The sequence below is a fragment of the Diprion similis genome, chromosome 3 (assembly GCF_021155765.1).
Source record: "Diprion similis isolate iyDipSimi1 chromosome 3, iyDipSimi1.1, whole genome shotgun sequence".
In the NCBI taxonomy this organism is placed as follows: Eukaryota; Metazoa; Arthropoda; class Insecta; order Hymenoptera; family Diprionidae; genus Diprion; species Diprion similis.
In genome coordinates, this window is record NC_060107.1 from 9,992,121 (window position 1) to 10,016,131 (window position 24,011).

Genomic DNA, 24,011 nt, shown 5'->3' on the forward strand with positions numbered 1-24,011 from the left:
CTTACTGCGCGTGAGACTGTTCCATTCGAACGGTTCAAACCTTCCACTTTTGAAACGGCGCGCCATCTTGCATCTGAACGACGCTCTGCTGCATCGGCTGGATTGTAACCGAATTACAGCGTACGTATTCTCAATATCAAGTAGAAAACGTTCAACACGACTTTTTAAACACTCTGATAATCATCGACGTATAAGAATAGACCGCGCGTGTGAGCGGAAAATGCGATAGTCGTGTGGAAAGAGAGAGCTGCTTTGAGGCCATAAGCATCCTTGTCTAGTTCCGCGTGCCAGACAAGGATGCATATGGCTCCGATGCAGCTCTCTCTCTCTTTTAAGGCTACTAGCACAAGGATACCCTTGAATGTTGTCAAGTTGCATGTCCTCTATGAATACGGTTGAGTATCAAGTTAAATTCAGAAAACTCCCGAATATTTGTACTATTTTTGCTATAGAATATAAGCGGACAAACAGAAGATATTCCCATTTACTTTATTCTAGAATCAATAAAAATTAGTATTATACGACCCTAGTATTCCTGCAATTGTTTTTAATGTATTTCAGAGACGTCTGTAATTATAAATAGTATCAGCAATGTACGTAATACATATATACACATTCTTTTGGTCGATTGTTCGGACTTATTGAATGATCTAGGAGGTGCGAAAACAGGATATATAAGGTCGTCTGACATGAACAATATCTACCTTTACTATCGAAAAAACCAAGCTGTAATTTAAAACCAAGTAACACCGACCAATCAGTATAGTTTGTGGAGTTAAAGGTCGAAGTCATCTGTACCAGATGGTCGTGCGGAATGCATCTCATTTCGACAAGCAACTGCACGGAGATTCAACGGTCGAGTCAATTGGTCAGTTTGATCGATATCGGATCATTTCGTCGGCCTTTGAGCACAGGTGGAAGATTTTGAAAGATAATTCCTGTTCCATCCTGTTAACAACTCCATGCCTTCGACTGTAACTATAACTCTAATCGCTATAAATCAACTGGAAACCTAGACTATTAATCTAAATTTTGAATCACCGAAATTATTTCTAATTACCTAGCGTTGATAAGGACCTTGGACACAACCCGCAGGCTGACCAACCCTCAGCCGCTAGAGGGTGGGATCATTCTATTCATATATTACGATCTTCGTCGGTAAGTAACAATACCGCGTTGTAGCATCCCCTAAACAAGTTAGATTCCCTTTTTTCAAAGCCAACTGGACTTATCAACGCCTGTCGTCGACAAAAGGTGATCACGCATGTTCACCAATCAACAACTGTATTATACATTCTTCTTTAGCACTGTTGCAATTGATAATCCTTCTCGTAAATTCGAATAATCGTATGATTACTCTATAGGCAATGGTCCAAATTAATGACATTTCACTCGGTCGGTAAAAACGAACTACAGAATCCGTGGGTGCACGCATAATTTCGTCACGATATTGCACAGTTGCACCTGATAGTGGCAACGCTGTCTTGTTAAAAATGCATGGCACCATGATTTTGATCGAATCTGGCTTTCCTACTGACTGTGGGATTCCCAGATGTTTCTCGCTGATAAATGTGTCGTGTGTGAATTTCCCGGATTTCACCGTCAATACACTTTTAGAACGTGATAAAATCCTTGCCAGTAATTTTGCACAAAAACAGTAAGTATCTTCGCATGACACACTATCAAATTTAATCTTCAATGTCACCCGAAAACAGAATTCAACTTATCGATCCGAATCGACTTATATGCGATCTTTGAGAATCACAAATGTTACGTATGCAAATATCATGATGCCTTCCCCAGCTCATCAACTCATTTTTATTCACATTTTCCCACGCTCAAGTTGTATATACGTACAGAATGTAGGTGCCAGCATAACCTGCTCATTTTTAGGTTAGGTAAGCTGTGTCACAGCTGCGTAGTTCTCACCGCTGTTCGAATTTCATTCGTTTCACTCCAGTTGCGGTATCCAGTTCTGACGCAATAATATTTCAATCTTACGTCGAGGCTGAAATTTTTTCAAGGGGCTCGTAAAACTGTATGCTCATGAGAAATCCATCCGTCATCGTATGCTTTGAACTAGAATAGTTTCAGTCACCTTTGTCAGTTTAGTGCGAGCGCATGACGCTCGTTCCATTGAAGTCTGTCAAAAATATCAACACGTCAACAGATATTGATGTAAACAATGAACATTGATATATCGATGCTGATTATCGCTCGGCCTTTTCCAACCAGCCTGCTGGCCTTTCGACAGACTATCGTTGAGTTGAAGATTTTTATAGAAATAGAATATTAAGTTATAATTACCGAGTCTTTGCTCTAAATGTTTAACTTGTACACCCTGATGCTTGTTTGGTACACAAGGTATAATTTCATTTCAAATACAACAGCGTTAGTTTTTACTACCCATCGCTTACTACCAAAATCCTCAATCCCTTCACTTACCTCTTTCCAAACCTATGTAATCTAATAGAAATGAATTGTACAGCGATATATACGTAGTGAAACGCAAAAATTCCCTGTAAGAGACGATCAAACATGCTTGTGAGTATAGTGATTCTTGAATACCCATTTGTCCTACTAACTTCAATATGATATCATTTTACAAAATTATTAATTTTTTTGCAATTACAGATTACAAAATGAGCAAAACTCCGGTGTCCATTCTTCAAGAGATGATGGTAAAAAAATGTACCATACCAAATTATGAGCTTATCTATAATGGAGGCGGGTCACACGAGAACACTTTTACCTATCAAGTCACGTGTGACGGTCTGTCTGCAACTGGAATGGGACGTTGTAAAAAAGATGCAAAACACGAAGCTGCGAAAGCAATGCTTGAAACTATTGCTAAAGTGAATGGTTATCCTCAACTGCCGGCATCCCCGGCTCAGTCACCGAAGCATAGTTCTTCAACAACAGAGGCTCCAACTATACCACAAACATCGCCGAATGTGGCATTCATCAACGCAATAGGAACATTGCAGGTATACTTGTGATTCGGTCTTCCTCCCATTTATGGGGCTTAATTCATCAAATAGAACAATGAGGCTGAAGTAAGTAACGTTATTGTAACGATTCACATTTCGGGAAACCTGTTATATTGTGATTTTAGGAATCTCTAAAATAAGTAATTCATATTTTCAAAACTTGGCCATTTCAAAGTCACTGCAAAATTGCAAAATAGTCATTTTTTCCCCCAATGTTTTGTTAAGCTAACATTACTAACTTCAGCCTGATATAAAACAGCTGATTTTACTGTCCCCTCTAAATTTTTTATCCATCTGTATAATTCAAGTACATCCTTGAAAAAACAAACACAAACATGTATGAAATTTTTACAAATCTAGGTTTTCCTCATGAAACTCATAAGAAACATCAGATTTTTGCAATTTATCTAGTCTTTAGACCAAAATATTGCTGGAAATCTGAGTGATCTAAACAGAATATTCTCGTAAAACAATTTCGTCATTTTGTACGAAGGTTTCGATTATTTTTTTTAAATTTTCAGGAACTATGTGCAGATAACAATTTGCAAGAACCTCGCTATGAGAGTGTTAGCGACGTTGGGCCGCCTCATGCAAGAGTTTTCACAATTCACTGTATTGTTTCAACTTTTGTAGAACAAGGCATTGCGACTACTAAGAGACAGGCAAAACACGAAGCAGCTAAAAAGATGATGGATCGTATCACGGATGTAGTGGCTGGGAAAATGCGAGACATTAGCATCTATATGAAAAACGACAATTCTAAGTATGATGATGAAATGGATAATGTCGCAAAATCCCAGTATCCCGAATTGACCAAATTGCCGGTTATAAAAAAGCCTAATTTGGGAGTGAAAATATCGGAGTACCATACAAAAATGAAGAATACCTTAGAAAATGGTGTTAGGCAAGAGGCAATCGGAAAGCTTGTCAATCTGATCAACGACGCTAAGTTAAAGTCTGATACCCAGTCGTCGTATGAAACAATATGTTTAAAGTTTAGAGAAATATTATTACCTCTAAACATTGAAATGAACGAAATTCGCCTAAACACTACGAATGGTGCTGGTTACATTGCGGCCTTAAGCCTGGATACAAGTCCAGCGATAATAGAAATGAACTATGGAGATAAAGAAGTAATCACAAAAATGGGAGCCATTATTAAAGCAGCTACTACCCTGCATATGTTGCTTCTGTAAATTCAAATTACTGGCTGTAGAAACGGTGGTCGAACGTTGATTATCACACTATGCAAAAAGATTCATTGGATGAAATAAATGTACAGTTACAAGCTGCAACATGAGAATCAATGAAGTATTGAATCGAATGATTTTTAATCGCGATGACTAGCTGACTCATTTCTCGGTGCAGAGATTTTGTTGACAGCTCGGTCTATAAACATTGTTTTGAATAGAATGATCAGAGAGATTGAAGTAACTATAATGTAGAATTTTTTTAATGCTCTTCAAAGCTTATGATATAATATTTTCAAACAGAGAAATGACTTTGTATTAGAATTTCTCGCGTGAATACCTATTTCAAATATACGAAATATTTTCTCTTAAGCTTAGCATCGATGTATAATAAATCGATATATTTTTATCAAGTGGGAGAGCCGGTTTGATAGTAAAGCAGGTACCCATTTGAATGATTGGTTAGATATTACATCAAATAAATATTTAATCCTGGTATATTATGTGTCCAACATTTACGTAATTATTTATTCTATGGATTTCGCTATCCAAGTAGTTTAAGATATATATCCTTTATATCTTGTTATATACACTTAAATGTGAAATACTAAAGTATATTTACAATTAACTAATAGTATAATATTTGTATAAACGTTGAATGTGTACATCGAATTTTATTATTGATTGAATACGGCGTGTCAGTCGTATTTTTTCAAACTGAACGCACATGATTTTGAATATGAAGTAAAAAAAAAAAAGTAATGCATGTATGCATGAATTTTGATCTTATGTAACTCGCATCAGGGTGCAACGTTATGTCTGTGAACGTTATACATAATTGTAATCGCAAGAAATCAATTCTACCTTATTTCAGATAACTTGGTCTGAAATTGAAGTGTACCTATTAGATGTATGTACGCATGATTTATTCCTTCCAATAGTTATTGTAATACTTGATATTGAACAGTATCGATGTATCAATTATTTAGTCCGCATAAATAAGTTTGTTTATTACGTGATTTATTTTATCCCTTTATTTTATGTCGCACAATAACGCGACCCCTCTCAGAGTCCAATGCCTAGGATTATGATCAGTTTCAAAGTCGATTGATCCGACATATTTCTGATCGGTTCTCTGAGGTTTTCTGTAAATCGGACATTCGTAAAGCGTTGGATCTTTCCCAGCCGTTGTATTTATCGCGTATATGTATATAACTGGCATCTGTTCGTAAAGCACTTTTGGTTTGCTTTCTACCAACTTTCCTGATTTCCTGTCCAACGATGCACCCTCCAAAAATAAACCATGGACGTAAACTCCCTCCTGTGGTGGCTCTTTCACGTCCTCTTTATTGTGCCGGGTTAACAGATTTTGAAGAACCACCGAATCCAACGCCCACCCCTTGTGCGCTCTGGTCACTTCCTGTTGTAATCGATTTACGCGATTACGATATCGCTTTAGCCTAGCAAAAAGTATACGTGCACAAATGTTAACTTACTTGTCTCATTGCAGTTAGAAATCCTTGAGGGTTGAAGAATCCCGTCATCCAGAAAGCGTTCGGACGACCATTGGCACACCAGTGTCTAAACTGTCCATCCCTTTCCAACAACTCCGTGTACCAAAATCCGAGAGTTGCAGACTCCCAGGATATCTTTTGCCACTTTTCGGGTATGCGGGCGTCGTACATCGCGTCTAATGATGTCCGAAGGCCTTGGCTCATTACTATAGTGCCATCAATGGCTAATTTGAGATCGCTTAGGGTCGATTGGACTTCTTTTATCACGCGTGAAATCCTGAAATAACATCCATTAAAATCCATTGGGTACTACTTTGTTATCTTTTTAAATGAACTTCAAAACCTGTCGATCTCTTGACGGAGGAAAATATTCATCGGAAACAAAGCTCCCATTCTTTGCAGGGCTTCCTTAACTTCGAATGCGTTATACTGGGGTGGTAATTTCGATAACATATCATCAGCCAGCCTGTAAACGATGCTTTCTCTCGTCTCACCACCTTGGGCGCCTCCTTCTTTCGGCTGTACGTTCAAAATTGTATCAAGTATTCCTTTCGCGGTGTTTATCTGGTAAGTTATGTCCGCGTTCGAATGCAGTCCGAATACTTCTGGTGTATCGGAAACTGGTAGACTGTTTATATAATCAATGTATCCCTGCAGGTTTCGAGTCTGAGGTACGCGATATCCGTGATAGAATTCGAACCCTGGGCGTAACAAGACGTCGCAAAACCATACGTGCGTAAATGTTGTCAATAAACGTTTATCGAAATCGTCTGTTACTCTGCCTCCATATTGAACCTGTTGGCGAACAATTGTACATGAAAATTCGTGTTCAACGAAGTGAAAAATTTGTGTAAAAATCAATGAAAATTATTAACTACTTCCTACTTCTCCGAGCATGTAGCATACTGTCGGCCAAGACACTCCTTTCTTAGGATCCATATCGTCCAAATGATTTTGAATGAACTGCACCGACGCAGCGAAGTCCGCCTGATTAAATTCGTACGGCACATTCCAACCTAGTGGTCCGAATTTTCTTCGCTCCTGTACAACTGTATGCAAAAATGCAACAGCGTATAAAAGTGGCGGCCATTGGGCCTGTGTGCTGTAATCTAGAGCATCCTGTGTCACACCCTGGTACGTTCTCTTCAAACTTGCTCTTATGCCTTGCGGTGGTTCGTTTGTAAACTTGATGGCCATCTGCGTTTGGGTAGAGATATGTGAGGATAATTACTCATGGGTGTGATTTTTTCTAATGTTACCGAGAGAAAATACTCCGACCAAATACCTGTAACAAACCAATTGGAAATTGCGCGTGGACTTCCGTCGTCATCCACAGTCTGAAAGACTCATGAATGTTCTCGGTTTCGACCAGAGCGTCCATAGCTTCGGTGCAGAAAGGAAGAGAGAGATGAATATTCTGCAGGAGGACCCATCCTCCGGTGGTCATAGCATCACTGATCATTTTCCGAGAGTGAAATTCCTGCCCTTGCCCCATCGAAACGGATCTGAGTTCTGCAGCATGAGTAAATTTTTAAACATGATCCACAAGATTAATTGTATCAACTTCCACCGTTCATTATTCTACTTACGAACATCCTTTTGTTTCGCTAACGCAGTTATCTGCGGGCTTGGGTCTGACCCGATAGATAGAATGCAAATGAGAGGACTTCTCGGTTCTGACTCTGACCACGTAGTTTCCAGATCCAAAATTCTCGCTTCGCCATACTCTTTGCCTAGGGATTCTATTATATACTTTCTCGCCTGTGAAAGAGTTCGGTCAGGACTCCACGATCTGACTAATAGTAACTTCCGGAAGACATCGAGATTTTTTTGATAGCCACAAGGTAGTTCCTCTTCTTCGGGTTTCTCTTTTTCGTACCATTGCCGCCACTCTTTCTCGTTGAATTCAATCTTCGTTAGCACTTCGGAGAATACTTCGAGCTTGCTGATTTCCACCAGATTTAACCAAGTTATATCCAGTATCCACTTGAATGGTTTTGGCGCTACTGCGTTGAGATCCAGAGACGCTCCTCCTTTTATGAATGCCATAAATTCTGCGTGGGAGATCGCCTCGCGCTGGCAGTCTATTTTCATTGCCAGCATAAGCGTGAAAAGTGCCTTGTGCCTTTCGTACAAACTCCGCAACGTGAATCCCCATACTTCAAGAGTCAGATGTCTGAGAATAATGTCTATCCGTTCATTAGTGATTGCACTCTTAGTTGACTTCGTTATAGAGTTATCGAATATAGTCAAGAATTGCTTCAACGAGTTTTGGTACATCACATTGACGTTACTCATCTCTACTATGAGAAAGTATAAGATGGAACCTCTAGCAGCTACTGCACGGAACTCTTCTCTTGCTATCGTGATTTTCCTTTCCGTTAATGCAGAAACTTGCAGTTTTTCACTAACCGATTCTGCGGTCGATTTTGTCTCCTGCAAAACACGGATCAGAGCTTCGTCATCTACCAGTGAACCTTCGGAGGAGGTCAATCTGTGCAGCAAAGTACTCTCGAGCTCTTTCATTGATCTTTGGTTCGTCATCACTGACTCGAACAGAGCAACTCGTTCAGCCTCTAAGTCAGCCTTTTCCATCAGAATCACCCTACCGAGTAGCTGGTCTTCTAATCCTTGCATAGTTACCGTGAAATCGATGATTGACGTCTTTGCTGATATTTCTGGACTATACGCCGGGTTCGGCAATTTAGTTGTGATGTAGAGCATGAAACCAGGCATAACATCACACTCCTTGTCCCCAACAATTACTTTCTCGATAGAACCGGACTTGATGAAATTTTTCTCCAATACGTTATCAATAACGGGATCGAGTTCCTCCGCTACGTCTTCAATCAATAATGGTCTTCCTAGTGATAAACTATCTTCTAAATGAGTTCTGAAGTATTTATGATTCAGAGATGTTATCTGTAGCTCATTCGAACTTTCTTTATTTTTTATCCACATTTTACCCTGGTTCTGTGGGTCAACCAGAAGGGGATACGACGATGACTTTGTCACAATCAAAGCGTTTTGCACGGATAACTCGTCGTTCGGAAGACCTTGCAGAGTCCATTCCGATATCGTCGCAGAGTCCACAAGCATGTTAGTTATATTCAAGTCTTTAGTAAACGGAATAGTTCGAGTGGTTAAAATATCCATCCAAGAGTCGACGAGTCCACCTCTGTATTGCTGATTGTAGGGTCCACAGTAGGACAAAAAACCAGTTGCGAGTAGAACGTCTCCAACCAATCGTCCGAGTTGATCTTTGAATTCTCGACTTTGGTGTGTCCACCGAATTTTTTCACCTCCCAGACCGTTTATCAAAGCGGTAGCGGCAGTCATTTTTCTAAGACACACGTTGGCTGCATCCGTCAAACGTTGTTTTTCTGACACAGCTGCATCATACTGTTCCTTAACGGCCTGCAAGGCCATTTCTCGTTCGGACAACTCTCTTTCCGCATTGGCGAGATCTTCCATGGCTACTTTGAGTCTGGCCTCTTGTAAAGTCAAGTTTGCCTTCAGTGGAAGAACCTCTTTGTTCACGGAATGAAAGAAGGCCATGGCTTTGGTCCACGAGAGAAGACCGGCTACGTCTCCACACACTCTTCTCGCTGTTTCCATATTGTAGTCTTCCATCTTGAAGTACGGTTGCAACAACTCGACCATTTCGTTATTGATTATATCTTTAGGGTAATTTTGTAATTGTAGTAGGAACGTTGTACTGGCCATCATTTTGAGCGACTCGGCCCAAGAGGGCTTCGGACATAAGGCCGTAGAATCGGGAACGACTGATCCAATTTTTCGTTGAAACAGAATCAGTACGCAGTCCATAATTCTCATGATCAGGTGCGGAGGACGGCCCAACTTTCTGACAGTGGCTATATGCGCTGGCTTGATAGTGTTCAAGGCAGCTTCAGCTTCTTCTAAGGCTGGTTTAGCAGCCTCCAGCTTTTGCTCAGCTACCGCTTTCTCCTCGGCAATACAGGCGACTAATACCTCTGCCTTTTCCTTCACCTTTTGCACCTGATTTTTGAAAGTTTCTGCTTGCATTGCTCGCTCAGTTACCTCCAAAAGCACAGTCTCTGCCTTCTGCGACGCGTGGGCTAGCTCTTGTTCCATAACAGCTAGTTCTTGTTTCAATAGCTCCACAGACACTGAAGCTTCTTCTAATTTAGCAAGTCCGGTGTCCATTCTCCTAGCACCCTCTCCAAGTTCATGCTGTTTCAATTGGTATATATTTTTGTATCCACCGATGAAATTTAAGTAAGACTTTGGGGTGACGTGCGTGGCTCGTCTGAACCGCTGGAAATACTCGGTTGAAGTTTCTGCCACTACATCTTGGATAGAACCTAATGCGTTGACTAACTGCATTTTGACGTGATCTGTACAGGCGATTTCAAAATCGTGCAAGAAATGCTCGGCCACTAGGACCAATGCATCTCTTGGCCAGGGCTGGAACCAGTCAATCGTGCATCCGGATATGAGAGCTGGGAATCGGAGAGCTCTATTTCTGAATTTCTCACCTACTGGAGAGAAACAAAACACCACGTGTAAGTTTTGACAAGTTCGTTGGAGAAAGTATTCCATCACAAGTTCGTTGTTTAACGTTCTCTTGGGATTTTCTCTTTTCAGGGACGGTGTGAGTTCGGATATTATTTCTGCCTGTTCATCTCTCGTGAACAGATTGCTTATGACTCCAGAGCTCAAAACGTTATTTAAATATTCGAGGAACCCTTCCTCTTTGATGTCAAGGTCGGTAAATATGAAGGTCGTACCTTTACCTTGAGCGCCACACGAGCGATAAAGAAATTTCAAATCTTCAAGAAAGTTTGTCACGTTATAGGATCTAGTCAATGTAATTTGGAAGGTCTTATAACCAGCAATGAAGGACGATAACTTCGTTAAGCTCTGTTTACCAGAGCCACCGACACCAACAAGCATTACGTTCCCTCTTGGATGTCTGATAACTCTCGAAATTTTAACCAGATGTAACATAGCGTCCGGGAAGAAAACTAAATCCATACCAGCTCCTCTCTGCATTTCGTTAAACTGTGATAAAAACATTTCTAATCGATCCCTCAAGATTTGATGCTCTTCAACAGGTTCGTAAACCTTTGGTAATTCCATGTCAGCATCTTCTCCCTCTTCTCCAGTCGGTTCAGGTGCGTCTCTGAAAAACAGAATTGAATAAATGAACGATGAAATCGCGTATCGATGTACATATGTACACATTGTTTGAGCTGCAGTCAGTATTTACCGCATGAAGTCAACAAAGACTGGATTCTTATCAACCATTGGTACGTAATTGTTCCCCAGTACTTCGTTCACAGTGTTGACTAACTCCTCATCAAACCATTGTTTGTCCGTTAGCAACGTGAATCTGTCACTAAACACCCTTGTACATTCGTGTTTCCAAAGAAGCATGAGAACGCTTTCGTTCTCTATGACCGTTGATAGTGTGCCAACCATTCCTTGCCAGATGCGTGATAAATCCCGAAGGCTGAAAACGTAATGGAATTTGGCTGGTGTTGGTAATAACTTAGCCCTGGTTCTTTGCCAGAGAACTCTGGTCAGTGGTACCATTTTCTTCACGAGACTCCTAACCTCCGTTGAAAAACCCCTTTTCGTGTTATAGTGACCTTCGCCCAAAACGCTGAAGATCCTGTCGATCGAAGCGTCATTCGGAATCGTACAGTTGAAGATGCAAAATTGTCTCTTCAGACGCGAAGGGATGTCGTTTCGCCCACCCCCCGGCTGTCCCATTGCAGCCAAAAACGTAACGTCAACGACAGTTGTGAATTCGCCAGGTTTCTCGAGGGAATAAAAACCCTTCATATCCATTGTTTGTCGGACAATTTCGTTTGTGATTTGATCACCCCATTCGTTAATCTGGGGCAAATTAACATCGTCGACGAATACAAGCATCTTCTTTCCACCCGGTGGCCCAAAGGTATTACCAAGTCGTTTTTCAACGTAACTTTCAATCGTCTTTTGAAATTGATACGGAGTTGTAGCCGAGCTGAAGTTGAACGACCGTCCCAAGGTTGTTTCTGGATTTGCTCTTTTCATGTACGATTTCATCATGACTGTTTTAGCAGATCCTTGCTCTCCAATCAACAGAACCGCTCTGTCCTGACGTCCGATCAGGTCAACCAGATATTGAATCCTCACGTTATCTTGAATCGGTACTAAGATATTGCTATAATCTGGAGTAGCATAATCAGGATACGAGTAATTCATAACTAAGGTCGCCCAATGATCCCATTTTCCCTTATCATTGACAACGAAATCGAAAACTGTAGCCTTCGGGTATTTCTCCGACGTAGGTAGATCGAATGCCGTCAAATTCGTTCTCACGTAATCATCGTACTTGAGTCGATCTGCAGTTTCCAAAAAGGCCCCAAGGCCCCAAATCATTGCAAAAACGTAGAACCGTATCAGGTGCTCCGCCGTCATAGGCTGTGGCTTATCTCTCTCGATGTCTTCGTCATCCTCGTCTTCTTCAACAGGGACTTCCGGGGGTACCAAACCTTCCAACAGACAAAGCATCTGACGAACCACGTTGCACTGAAGTATTCTCATTGAAAACACCAAGTTCTGGGTACACCAAGCGTACAGCTGAGAAAATGATTTGTCGAACATATCGCTAAAGACTTCTTCTTCCAGAGGTGCCCGACTTTTCAACCACGCAGTAACAACTGGCTTCCAATCTAAACCTGATGAACTCATGTAAACCATTCCGTTCCGTGACACTGTAGCTGGACTTGCGTTGTCTATGTTGTGGGGTTCGAAAATTATCTTACAAGTAGGAGCCATTGCTAGTCTGTCTCCATTGGCCAGGGTCAAGGTTTTATTATCATCCAACACGGAATTCAAATTTTCTATCCAAATACTGTCCACTGGCCCGTCGAGGACTAACCACACGTGCTCCCCTTTTTTAAGCTTCAAAGTCTTCCGCCATAGTGCAGAAAAAATTCCGTCAGTCCAGTCATTAGTGGCCACGTCAAGCCGGCCAAACATTTGTGCAGCGGTTATACTCTTCGGATTCATTCTCATCTCCCTATAGATTGATGAAAATAGTTGTAGTGCCATAGCACTAGATACTAAACACTGAAAAATTCTCCTTACCTGTGAGCATCACCACATTGAGTCAACGCTTTCATCAGCGTGTGAATGCAGGTAGTTTTTCCGGCGCCAGTAGGACCCAGCGTCATTATTCCGTGCCTTACTCTTTGCGTTTCATACAGTTGAATCAATTTCAAAACCCATGGAGGGTGGTAAACCAATCCTGCTTCTTGCACCTGCTGATCAATGGCTGTCTCCAGGTGTGGATAAGCTGTTTTTTCAAGCGCTTGGTTTGGGAATAAATCAGCCACCAGCGATATGAACAGCGGCTCGTCTTCATCTGTAAGAACAAAGTACATTGTTCACTTTTTTTTCTGCGAGCATTAACGCAGGAAATATTATACGTATGTAAAGCGTATTCGAAAATCTTGTCCATGTATTGATTTATTTTGCAAAGTAACACTCTAAAATAATATACATTTTCTGTGAATCTATGCAACCTTTCTACTCTACAGTGCTCGAGTGATCGCTTAACATCTTTTCACAGTTAATTTAGCTACCGATTAATTTCGAAAGATTCATGTCTCTCAGTACTCGCATGACTATAGTACTCTCCGAATCTTTCGAGTTAACTCTCTTCGATGCTCCAAGTGTTCGCAAAACTGACAGAATATTTCTCAGTCCAAAATCGTAATGAACCTATAAAATGTAAAGAAAAGTATATAAAATTTTTTTTTTTTTTACATTTTGCAAGAAGTACCTGTTTTGTGAGTTGTTCTTCGCACAATTTGTACAAAGTATAAAATTTTCTAGCCAGTGTGATGTTTTCAAGGAAACCACAGCTCGCTAACTTTACTCTAATAATAATTTGTCTGTCAGGTACCATCATGGCTACGGTACGAAATTGAATTTTCAAGTTCTCTGGCAATTCTTTGCGCCCTGCATATCCTGGATTCTGTAAAAAAAAAAAATTAAAACGAATTTCCAATTATTTTTGAACCACGAGTATTGCAATTAGTGAATTATCATTATCGCAATGTCAAGTATGAAAAAATTCTACCATTGTAATGAATATTCCGAGTTCGGGACACATGTCGATCTGATCACCATCAGTGAATACAAATTGTTTCTTCTTTTCTTTTTTAGCGGCCAAGACAACGGCAACTTGCTGTGCAGCGACGGACAAGACGGGTAATTCGATCCTGTTGAATTCGTCAAAACAACCCCAAGAACCACTTTGCGATAAACCTTTATATATACGTCCAAGGCCTCGGTAGTCCATCTGATCGGAACAGTTGAACACGACGACATACTTTGCCAAAGTTTTTCCCATATCCTTGACAGTCTCAGTCTTTCCGGTACCAGCCGGCCCACAAGGCGAGCCCCCCATGGACATCGACAAGGCTTGGGCCAAAGTTATGTAGCATCTGGAATCGGTCAGAGACGATTAAAGGAATAATTCATGATTATTTTGGATTATTTTACCTGTCAGTCAGTGGAGTGATGACCAATCGTTCCGTGCAGCCAAGGTATTCATTTTGGTAAGTAAATTGAACGTCCGTAATGAATATCGCAGTTTTGTCCAAGTCTTCCTTGAAGTAGAACCTGCATTGCTTCAGCCACTCAAAGTCATTGACTGATCTCACATTCATTCGACACTGAGATCAGGAAGTTGAATGACTTAATTACCGGAAATTCATCGAATATTTGGACGATTTATTGACTGTTGTTTGAACAATTCATCTTACCAAAATATCAAAGATGTCTCTTTGATGAACGTGTATCGTGATCAAAGTTTCAAATTTAATCCTATCAATTTTTGTCAAATCTCTTGTCGTCTGGTCGATCAAAGTGTTGAGTAGCTCTAAAAATCTGTTGTTCGTTTCACCCATGATTTTTTTATCCGCTCTAGCCTGCATGAGCGCCAACTCAGCATCTCTGGTCCATATCATTTGAATACCAAGGATCCCTACTTGGGCGGGCATTTTGTCAAGAAAGCTTAGTAAATTGAAATTTTGGTCGTTTATCATAGCATGGGCTTGGCGGATAATAGAGTGTAGAGACTGTTGTGAAGTTTGGAGAAGTTGCATCAGCCAAGTTTCGACGGAGCCTTCCGCTCGAACAGCTCTTTCAAGCTGCAAAACTTCTCCTCGTTAGTACGTGCAGAATCTGTCGTGCCTTTAACTGAACAAATTGCCGGATAAAGCTAGAGCCTGTCTTACTTACCACAATTGATTCACCCTCCGAAGAAATAATCGCCGTCATCTTGTTGTACTCGATGTCGTGAAACCTCACATACCTGGTGTTATCAAATATTGACAAAAGATGATTCTGAATTGTATGAGAGTCTGACGCCTGACCCAAGATCTCTAACAACGCCGGATCGGATACGAAAAAGAATCTCGGAAACATCATTCGTTTCTTCTCCAAGTATCTGTAATAAATCGATTTGCTCGTACATGAATCATCACATCATTTTATACGAGTTTTATTATTTGCACTTTTCACGCTCACCCGCTAAGCGATTTCTGGCACAATTCTAATTGTTCCTGCAAGTGCGGCAGGAGCTGTTTGAGCAAATCATCACCCACGCAACAAGGAACTACGCCAGGTGTTTCGTGAGCTCTCTGCATTATTTTCTGCCAACTTTTGTCAATTTTGCTAAATCGTTTAGCCTCCTTTGGTAATTGTTTGGCAATGTCACCGCCAACGAATACTGCTTCCAGATATACCCACATGTTTTGGACGAGCAGCCACCGCTCCAATATTTCATTCGTATTCGACAAATCTGAAACCCACTGCTGTATCTGCTTACGAAAGGGAGCGTTGTAACGATTCGACATAAGAGAGCCAAGGACCATTAGACTGTCTTCTAACTGGCCGATAGTTTCCGCAGTTGTGTCTCCTCGGAGTAATAATTCGCCTCTGTTGTTAAAAGTCATGAAGGTCAACTCGTGAGCCGACCATTCGTTCACTACTTGCCGTAATTTCGCTTCGATATCCTTCTCTTTCATTGCCGATATACAAATATCTTCAATGTCCTCTTTGTACTTGAGAAGTGGAGCTTCCAAAATGTTTTTCAAGCAAAATCCTTCACTGTCTAAGTCAAAAGTGTGGCCAGTGACCTCAACGATTCTTTGCCAATGACGTGGTTTCATTGCTCTATTTGCCATAAGTTCTAAGAGAGGACACATGTCGTTGAAGTCATCTATCGTTTTTTTCAATGCAAAAAAAGCTGGCCACTCCTTCAGGCCTTTCGGTAATTTTCGGCAACGATTTTGGAATTCCATTAGTTCGTTATTAATCTCTTCAATGTTGACCTGATAAAAAAACATTTCCGTATAACGATTATGTAATATACAAAACGCCGTTTCATTGGACCGAGATAACGTCAATCGTTTCAACTTACTTCCCCCCATGGTATGTCATAGTAGCTGCTGACTCTGTCAATAACATCGTTGTACAACTTATAAAGCTTCTGGAGTAGATTCAACTCCTTTCGTATTTGCGACAACTCCGGATAATCTGTCGTCGGCAAACCAAACAATTCTTCACCGTTCTGATAAGTCTGTAGCTTGCGCCACATCCCATCGAATCGATTCTGGAATAATATTTGCCTGTCGGAGGCTTCTCTAGGCGTCAGGCCAGGCTGCATTGGTCCTGAGTGCCTGTATTCTTCGCAGTAAGACTCGTTATCACTTCGGAATTTCTCCAAGTTGTTCCGTAATTCTTCTTCGAATTGTGGCTGTAGCGTCAGCAGTAGAACATGACTTTCCAAAGCTCGTCCTTGAAGCTGTTGCCAAGTGTATCGCAAATTATCGACCTGCTCCAAGCACTCCCTGTCAACCGGAACTTCGTACCGCGTAACGATGTTGAAAGCTTCTTCAATAGGATCGATCTTTAGCTCCATGTCAACTTCCTGCTCCCGAATCTTTTTCAACGTGTCCATAATCAAACGAACGTCATCCAAGTCGCGAATCTGCCTGTCCAACTTTCGTTCCATCTCATTCATCACGGCATACACGTACTCCATTTCTCGCCTGTATTTCTTTTTCATTGCTTGTCCAATTTTGTGCGTTGATCCTGAAGCAAAGAAATATATTGATTTAGTTTTACAGTTGATCATTCACATGCAAACTAAGTTCCCAAATTTTTGTATTACTTCAGCAACAACTTCTATATCAATTTTGAAAATTCTAGCATTTTTGTAATGCCACGATGTCACTTGCCTCAATCTGTGAATTACTTACCTTTTATTTCCGTATACAATCCGTACTTTAACTTTTCCGTCGAAACGGCAATCGACGTGCCAAAAATAACCATATCTGGTTCAGTGGCCAGTCTGTCTTCCAGTTCGCCGTGTCTCCTCAGGGTTGACTCAAACTCGGGTAACGCGATTTGCAATAACTCTCGTACCGTTCGTTCATTTTTCCATAGAAATTTATAAGGTTTCCAACGATCGAGAAAGCTAGTTAGATCCTGTGAGAGAAAAAATCGTTCGAGAAAAGAACTTTATCATCGAATAGTTTTTGCGATTTTCACGTGCCTGCCTTAACTCCTGGGTGCACGAGCTCAGCAGGGAAAGCATCTTAACAACTTCTTTGTTCTCCATGACCATAGCATGAAAGTTCCTTTGCTGTACGGGAAAAGCAGGCTTCTCTTCGGACTCGATTTTGTAAAGACGTCTTCGCCTGGCACGTGGATCCTCCGCTTCTCGCGCTTGTTGTTCAGCCGCTACCTGTTCAGCCCGCGTGACGATGTGAAATAAATTTCGTTTAGGCACCCCAGGCAGGCCTCGCCACGAAGGCTACGATGGGCATCGATTGTGGAGAAATAGGTGCAGTACACAGAAGTTGTGGTATTTACAGCGAGAGTCAGTGAAAGCGTAGAGACCATGCCATTGGTTGATGGTGTGTTATGCCACAGGTGAGACAGAAAGAGAAAATAGTAGATTACAGGTGAGACAGAAAGGGAAAATAGAGAATAGTAGACACACGTATACGGTGATGCTAAGAATGATTCTCAGTTGCAACATTAATACGTGATTACAGAGAGACATACTGTGTGATAATCCCCCACTTTACAGAAATTCATAGAATTTCAAAGCAATTTATATATGCATCTACTACCGATTACCATTCTTGGAGACAGGCATTGATGTCACTTAATGTTTATCCGCGAAGACTGTCTTGTTGAGAATGCTTTGATATTAAATAAAAAAAGATGAGAAGATTCTTCATATTCACATTTTCCTAGGTCAGAGGTTACCAGGAACACTCTTCACAACTCCACGTTGAAAGAACGACTAGTAAATACAGACAGTAATTCCACAAAGTTAACTACAGGGGGTCATGTACCCAGTTATGGTGTCTTCACTAAATAAAGTGTCACATCCGAATTCTCCATCAGGGCTGGTCATCCTACTACACAAGTACAGAATAGAGTCAAGACTACAGAAGGGTTAAAGATCTGCAAACTTCATTCCGAAGCATCAGTTTGCCTTAAGTAAATAAGCTGTAAAGTCCAGAGTGTAGTAGAGAAAGGTGATTCAGAGAAGCACATTTAGAGGTACATATGTACATACATAGATCAGAAATTGCTTGAGTTAGAATGAAACGTCGAAGAGTTTGATGAAACCTACCTTTTCTGTCGCCTTGCTTTTCCCAGCATTCCATTGCGCTACACCCCTAGCAACTCCTGCGATACATTTACCCGCTGAAGTCAATGAATCTTGCACCTGTTCAAGGTTTGGTCGTACAGTAACAGCTGGTATCACCAGAGTAGCGTGAAGTAAAAATACCGGATGTGGTAGGTCCTCTGTAAAAACGAGTATCGAGTTGCCTCAAGCTTCTTGTCAATGGTTCCCTTCTTGTCGTTCATACCACTGTCAGTTTCCTGCATAAATCTTTTTCTCAGCGCGTCCAGAGAGCTCCGAGTGACTTTGATGAGAACGTCGACGACCTTTCTTGAATAGTATCTTCTCATTTCGGAAACGGCGTTGCGCACCATCTCCTGCATGCCTTTTGAAAGACCGCCACCGGGGGTCGCCAAGAGTTGATGCGGGTTGTCGAAACACGCCCAAACCACAGACCAATCCTGTTGCTGTTGTTGACCGCCCTCGTCGGAACCGTTCTGCCCCTCCTGGTCTGAGTTGTCGAATTTTCAGGGAATATAACGACTCTCGGAGTGCCTCTCAAGTTTTATTTCAAGTAAAGTTCTGTGTGAGCTTCAATATTACCTTCGCGATTCAGAAAATCAAATTGATCAGTCTCTGCAGTACTCTTAAAACTCGCCGCGGCATTTCTGACCAACTCTAATACTTCTTCAACCGCTTCTTCGACCATCAGACTCTTTCGATGCAAGTCAACAGCCGCAGCTCTGCACGCCTCTTCGGTTCTCTCGACGAAATCATCCACACCCCATGGCTCGTCGTCCGGCAAGGCATGGAGGCTGATCTTCTGCATGCTCGCCAAAACTTGCAGAATTCTGTTAAATTAAAAGAATCGCGATGAAAAATGGGTTATCATTCATCTGAATACGTTGAAAAGTAAACGGTTTCCTACCTGTTCGTATAGACGTCATGAACCCTCGTTATTAATATGTCAAAAGTTTTAATCTCCTCTTTAGTATTATCGCAAAAGTCTTTCCAGGCTGGAGTCGTCCAAGTCAGAGAAAGTAGCCCTGGTCCCAGCAGAGAGGCGACTCTTACCAAGTGGGGCAATAGCAAAGGTCTCACTTCGAGTTTAACGCGGCGTGCAGTGCTGACGAAATTCTCGATGATCGATTGCAGGGAATCTGTGACAAGGGTAAAGTGCTCCCGCTTCGAGAGAATCGCAAGAGCAACTATCGGTATTTCCAACTTAAGCTTCGACAGACAGTCAGCTTCTCTGATCAACAGAGTGATGCGATTCTCAAGGTTTACTCGCACTTTTCTCGACTCTTGATCTATCGTCAGCAAAGGCCTAACCGAAATTAAGTCAAAGTCAATTATAAAGTCAAGATCAAAGCTGAACACCGCATTACCCGCTTACCTTCTCAAGCAGTCCTCTACAATCCAGGAATTCTGGTGCGTCCAAACCTCAGCAATATCTGCCTGATACTGAAGCAACGCTGCAACAGCATGATTGTATCTACGCACTAGATCAGCCGTCAGTGGCAAAGCTTTCAACACCGGGTGACTTGATACAGATGCCGCTAAATCGTCTAAATGTACCCTAAAAGTAACAAGTTCATCAATGACTAAACGGAATATTTATTTTTACAACGCATTCACTTACTTCAAGGACTTAGCCCAAGTCAATCGACCAGCGATTGGTGGCATATGTCTGGGAAGCGGTGGATCATCCCTTTGTCGCTTAAAGAGTTTTAGGGTTCGTTCTATTTCCTTGTCACAGTATCGCACAACCAGGATATATTTTTCGTCCAACTTTGTCAGAGGGATCTTTTCACTAACCTGTGTTGTGATAAACGAATCTAGAGAAATTCCGAATTGGTTTTCGTCCAGTGTTGCACGTTTACCTTCTCGAATCTCGTCAGGAACCGGATACCCTGAGGTGTTTCCCACACGTCAGCATAATTCTTCTCGATTATATCGCCGATGCTTTCCTTCAGTACGTCAGTTTTGGCCATAAATGCATCATAATCCACGTCGAAATCCGCATTTCTTGGGTCGAGATAGTCGTACGATTTACTAGTGGCCAACTTTTTGGCTTCTTCGAATACTTTCATCGCTTCGTCCAGCGCTGAAGAATATCCGGCGATTAATCAACCTTGAAAATACCTTGGAACGGAGCCAAAACTTCTTACATTCACCGAGAAGTAGCCCCTCCATTCGTCGCTCGAACAGTCTCTGGTAGTCCTCGATCAGGTCGAACATTTTCAAAATTTTACCTATCCGAGCACAGAATGAATCGAATCTACCAAACACGTGGGTTTCAGAGAAGCGGAATTCTTCTTCTGTAACTGCGGGTGAGCATCGAACTAGGCGGTAAGTTTCTCTGTAGGCTCTGTATATACACGTTACAAATTCATCCATCAACACAATTTTATCGTTCTACATTTGATCTTTCGATTTCCGCTGCAACTACTTACTTATTCAAACGTAGACAGTGTTTCAATTTTGATCTGGCAGCCGCCCTGTCTTGACCCCATACAGTTTCTCGGCCTCTCTTCGTTACATATTCTCGGCAAGCCGCGATCATCTGATTCGTAATCTTTACCATCAAAGAACTAGTTCTCTCTGACGTGTTGTAATATCGCGACACACTGTATATCAGGCGAACGGTTTGGAGCAAGGATACCAGAGAGTCCCTCATTTTTACCTGAAATATACAATTTTTATTTCCAACATTGCTCGTGCTCGAACCTTGCGGACCCGTTGGCGCCTCGCGACGTTGAGGCACCCAGCCGCATGGTGGCGCGCTGTGCGCAAACGGGGTCTAGCGGGCGCACGCGCGCGCGCGATTCACTTAGAATCGAGCGCTCGAGTAGGTAGGACGTACTGCTAAATCTCCTTATTCTGTCCGCGCGTGCGATTACCGCGTTCTTCCCGCGCTCGTCGGGTGTCGAGTTCTTTCCATCTCACGTAGTTTTGAGGATCGCGTTTTTAGGGTTGGTTATGTGAACGGGGTCCACCTCTTGGTGACCTGAGGTGCCCGTTACCAGGGGAAGCGTCGACGCGGCGACGCACTTGTCGCCCGAGCACAACAGCGTTGGATCCCCGAGAAATCGGGACCGCTGTTTGCACGGCCGTGAGCCATTTTGGACGCTCCCCGTTACCCCAATTCCCACGTAACAGTCGGAAGTGCGGCGTGTTGATGAGTTGTACATACTTGGCAGGTAGATTAAGATTATTGAATGATCATTTAATTTAGATTAATTTGTCTAGTAAGGAACGCGCTAGCCAGTTTATTACTTTGTAGCCTGTCGATCTGATTTTTGTTGAATGAATACAGGACTTGCTTCGGCTTTTCCCTGTAAACTGTGAGGGTTTTTATGCCGAAGCAGGCGCTCTCTTATCTCTCGCGAATTGTAGACTTTATTTATTCATCCTCTCACTCACTCATCCCACCCCGATCAGCTTTGGAACCGAACTCTAGACGAGTACCAAACAAACATTATACGTCGAAATCGCAAATCGTTCACACCTTTGACTATACGTGTCATTTCGACATTTATGACTGCGAATGAATAACATTATAGTAATCTGCTGCATCGCTTCCATTTTACTTATAAAATCATGACTCCTTTTTATATACTCGACACCTTCCAGTTCAATGGTATTTTGAGTGGAAGAAGAACCTAAATAATTAAATCGTCCATCGCAGACGTAACATAATATGGAATCTGAAGAATTAGCAATACCAAACACTTACAATTGATCATCACGAAACATGAATAGCTTACCGGATCGTCAAGGTACAAACAGTGACAGCACTTCTCCATCGCTTGAATATACTTTGCGTTGTCTTTGGACTCGTTGCAACAATATGTGACCTCCTCTTCAGCTTCTACCCAATCTTTAATCGTCTTTGATCGAGCCACTTGCAGACACAGTAAGGACATCCGCACTTCGTGCTCCTGAAACGATTACGGAAATAAATAATCTTCGTGGAAGAAATACTACGAAACGATTTATTATCTCAATAATAGTTTTCGATAAGATCGAGAGATTCTGAGAAATACATGGCCTAGAAACTTGGCTTGGCGTTTCGGTGATTCAAAGATGATTATTGCATCGAAACAGATTGGAAAAGTACCTCGTGATCAGAAAGAAATATAAGTATACATTGGAAACAACAAATTCAATAAACGCGTAAAAACTTGCTGAAAGAAAAAAAACTTTCTATCCTCGATCGCCAGCCTTCCAACCATCCGAACCTCTCGCGTCAGATAAAAGTTTGTCTAATGTATGTGTAATGTACCTGCAATCGTCTAGTCAATTGACTAAACTGCGCGCCCCTTCTTTTCCAGTATTCCAACTCTTGTTGAGGTCCAGAGTTATCATTTTCTCTTCTGACTTGTTTACTCTCCAACATAAAGTCTCTCAACTTCTTGATCCATGATTTCACTCTATGCTCGACTTGGGCGGTGGCGCCTTCGTTCGCTAAGAAAGCTTTAGCCTCCTCGAAATTGTGCACATCCGCCATCATCGTCGTTCCATCGTCGAAGATGCTTCCCTGTATCGCAACTTCTTCACACACTGTATAAAACCACAAGTTCTGGGTTAATAGAAACATTCCTATAAGATTATTTCTTCTTATGTACTCTCAACCTTTCAAAGCACTGCAGAATGACCTCAGCCCAGGCAGCAATAAACTTTTGATCATCGGGCAGTCATCCTCGTCCTCCATGCCAGGGTGAGCCAAGGCATCCATGAAGACATGCTCCACGATTCTCTGTATAGAGGGGACCATCCCAACCGCGATGGCATCGATTATTCCTGTGTAAAGATCTCGGTGAAAACCTTCCTCGGGTAGTTGTTTCGTAGTGTTGATGCTACCCAATAAATTTACAAATTATTTTCAACAAATTACAGCGAACAGATGAAGAGAAAACGTAACAAACCTCACCGGAACATGTATATGCAAATCCCAGAACAGGACACTTGCCATCCGTCTGTTAGAAACAACTTTTTTTTCGGTGGCTCTTTGGGTTCTTTAGGCTTAGGTGCTGAGGCTGCTGGTGCTGTTCTTGAGCCGCCAGTCTTCGTTGGACCCTGATGACAATACGTGTTAAGAATATTGGATATTCTTACAATTAGTTGTTTCGACATAAAAATATTACCGTGTCCATCGGAAGTTGAGGCTCTGGTTCTTCTACTTCTTGGTAAAACCAAACAAGGGTGGATCTCATGTGCGGCATGAAAAGATGATTGATTTCATCGAGCATATCCCCCTCGAACACGTGGTCCATTACCTCGTTGCGTGGGAGTCCCGTCGCATCCATGAGAAGCTGAAATGCGAACTCCAGACGAGGATCCATTTCGCCACGTCTCGCCTTTCGCTCGCATTCTTCCCTGCGTTTCTGCAATGTGACAAATGAGACGGCTGAAATGTTTTACACGTCCCAATAACAGTCAGAGACAATCGGTTTCCATTTTTTCTCGTTTTCGTTATCTCGGGAAAAATAACCTGAAGAACATCTTCGGGGCCTCCTTCCTCTCCGCTTCCCTCTTCCGAATCGTCGGAAGATTCGGCGGAATAAACACGACGTGGACCGTGAACAAACATCCTCGAAACTTTGTCATGCAGGGT

At 41.9% G+C, this 24,011-nt stretch overlaps 2 protein-coding genes across 3 annotated transcripts; one reads left to right on the top strand and one right to left on the bottom strand.

Annotated features, from left to right (window-relative positions):
• Positions 1-1,474: 1,474 nt before the first annotated feature.
• LOC124404232 (RISC-loading complex subunit TARBP2-like) lies at positions 1,475-4,311 on the top strand. Of its 2 annotated transcripts, none has more exons than XM_046878204.1 (3): positions 1,475-1,573; positions 2,635-2,987; positions 3,512-4,311. In XM_046878204.1, the coding sequence occupies exons 1-3, from the start codon at positions 1,570-1,572 to the stop codon at positions 4,184-4,186; spliced, it is 1,032 nt and encodes a 343-aa protein (XP_046734160.1). In that variant the 5' UTR covers positions 1,475-1,569; the 3' UTR covers positions 4,187-4,311. The 2 variants fall into 2 exon arrangements, with proteins under 2 accessions (XP_046734160.1, XP_046734161.1); XM_046878205.1 differs by having other exon boundaries at positions 1,505-1,657.
• A 593-nt stretch (positions 4,312-4,904) lies between these two features.
• Positions 4,905-24,011, bottom strand: LOC124404228 (dynein axonemal heavy chain 5). The gene is made up of 33 exons (XM_046878191.1): positions 23,889-24,011; positions 23,542-23,781; positions 23,328-23,473; positions 23,030-23,253; positions 22,680-22,957; positions 22,162-22,335; positions 20,848-21,077; positions 20,563-20,762; positions 20,275-20,498; positions 20,034-20,209; positions 19,788-19,970; positions 19,320-19,718; positions 18,990-19,242; positions 18,639-18,909; positions 18,394-18,573; positions 17,303-17,466; positions 17,007-17,235; positions 16,166-16,839; positions 15,271-16,076; positions 14,997-15,190; positions 14,505-14,905; positions 14,242-14,414; positions 13,817-14,183; positions 13,517-13,711; positions 13,317-13,455; positions 12,820-13,096; positions 10,949-12,751; positions 7,284-10,861; positions 6,980-7,206; positions 6,580-6,891; positions 6,038-6,489; positions 5,677-5,971; positions 4,905-5,600 (listed from the first exon to the last, which is right to left on the bottom strand). The coding sequence occupies exons 1-33, from the start codon at positions 23,985-23,987 to the stop codon at positions 5,214-5,216; spliced, it is 13,950 nt and encodes a 4,649-aa protein (XP_046734147.1). The 5' UTR covers positions 23,988-24,011; the 3' UTR covers positions 4,905-5,213.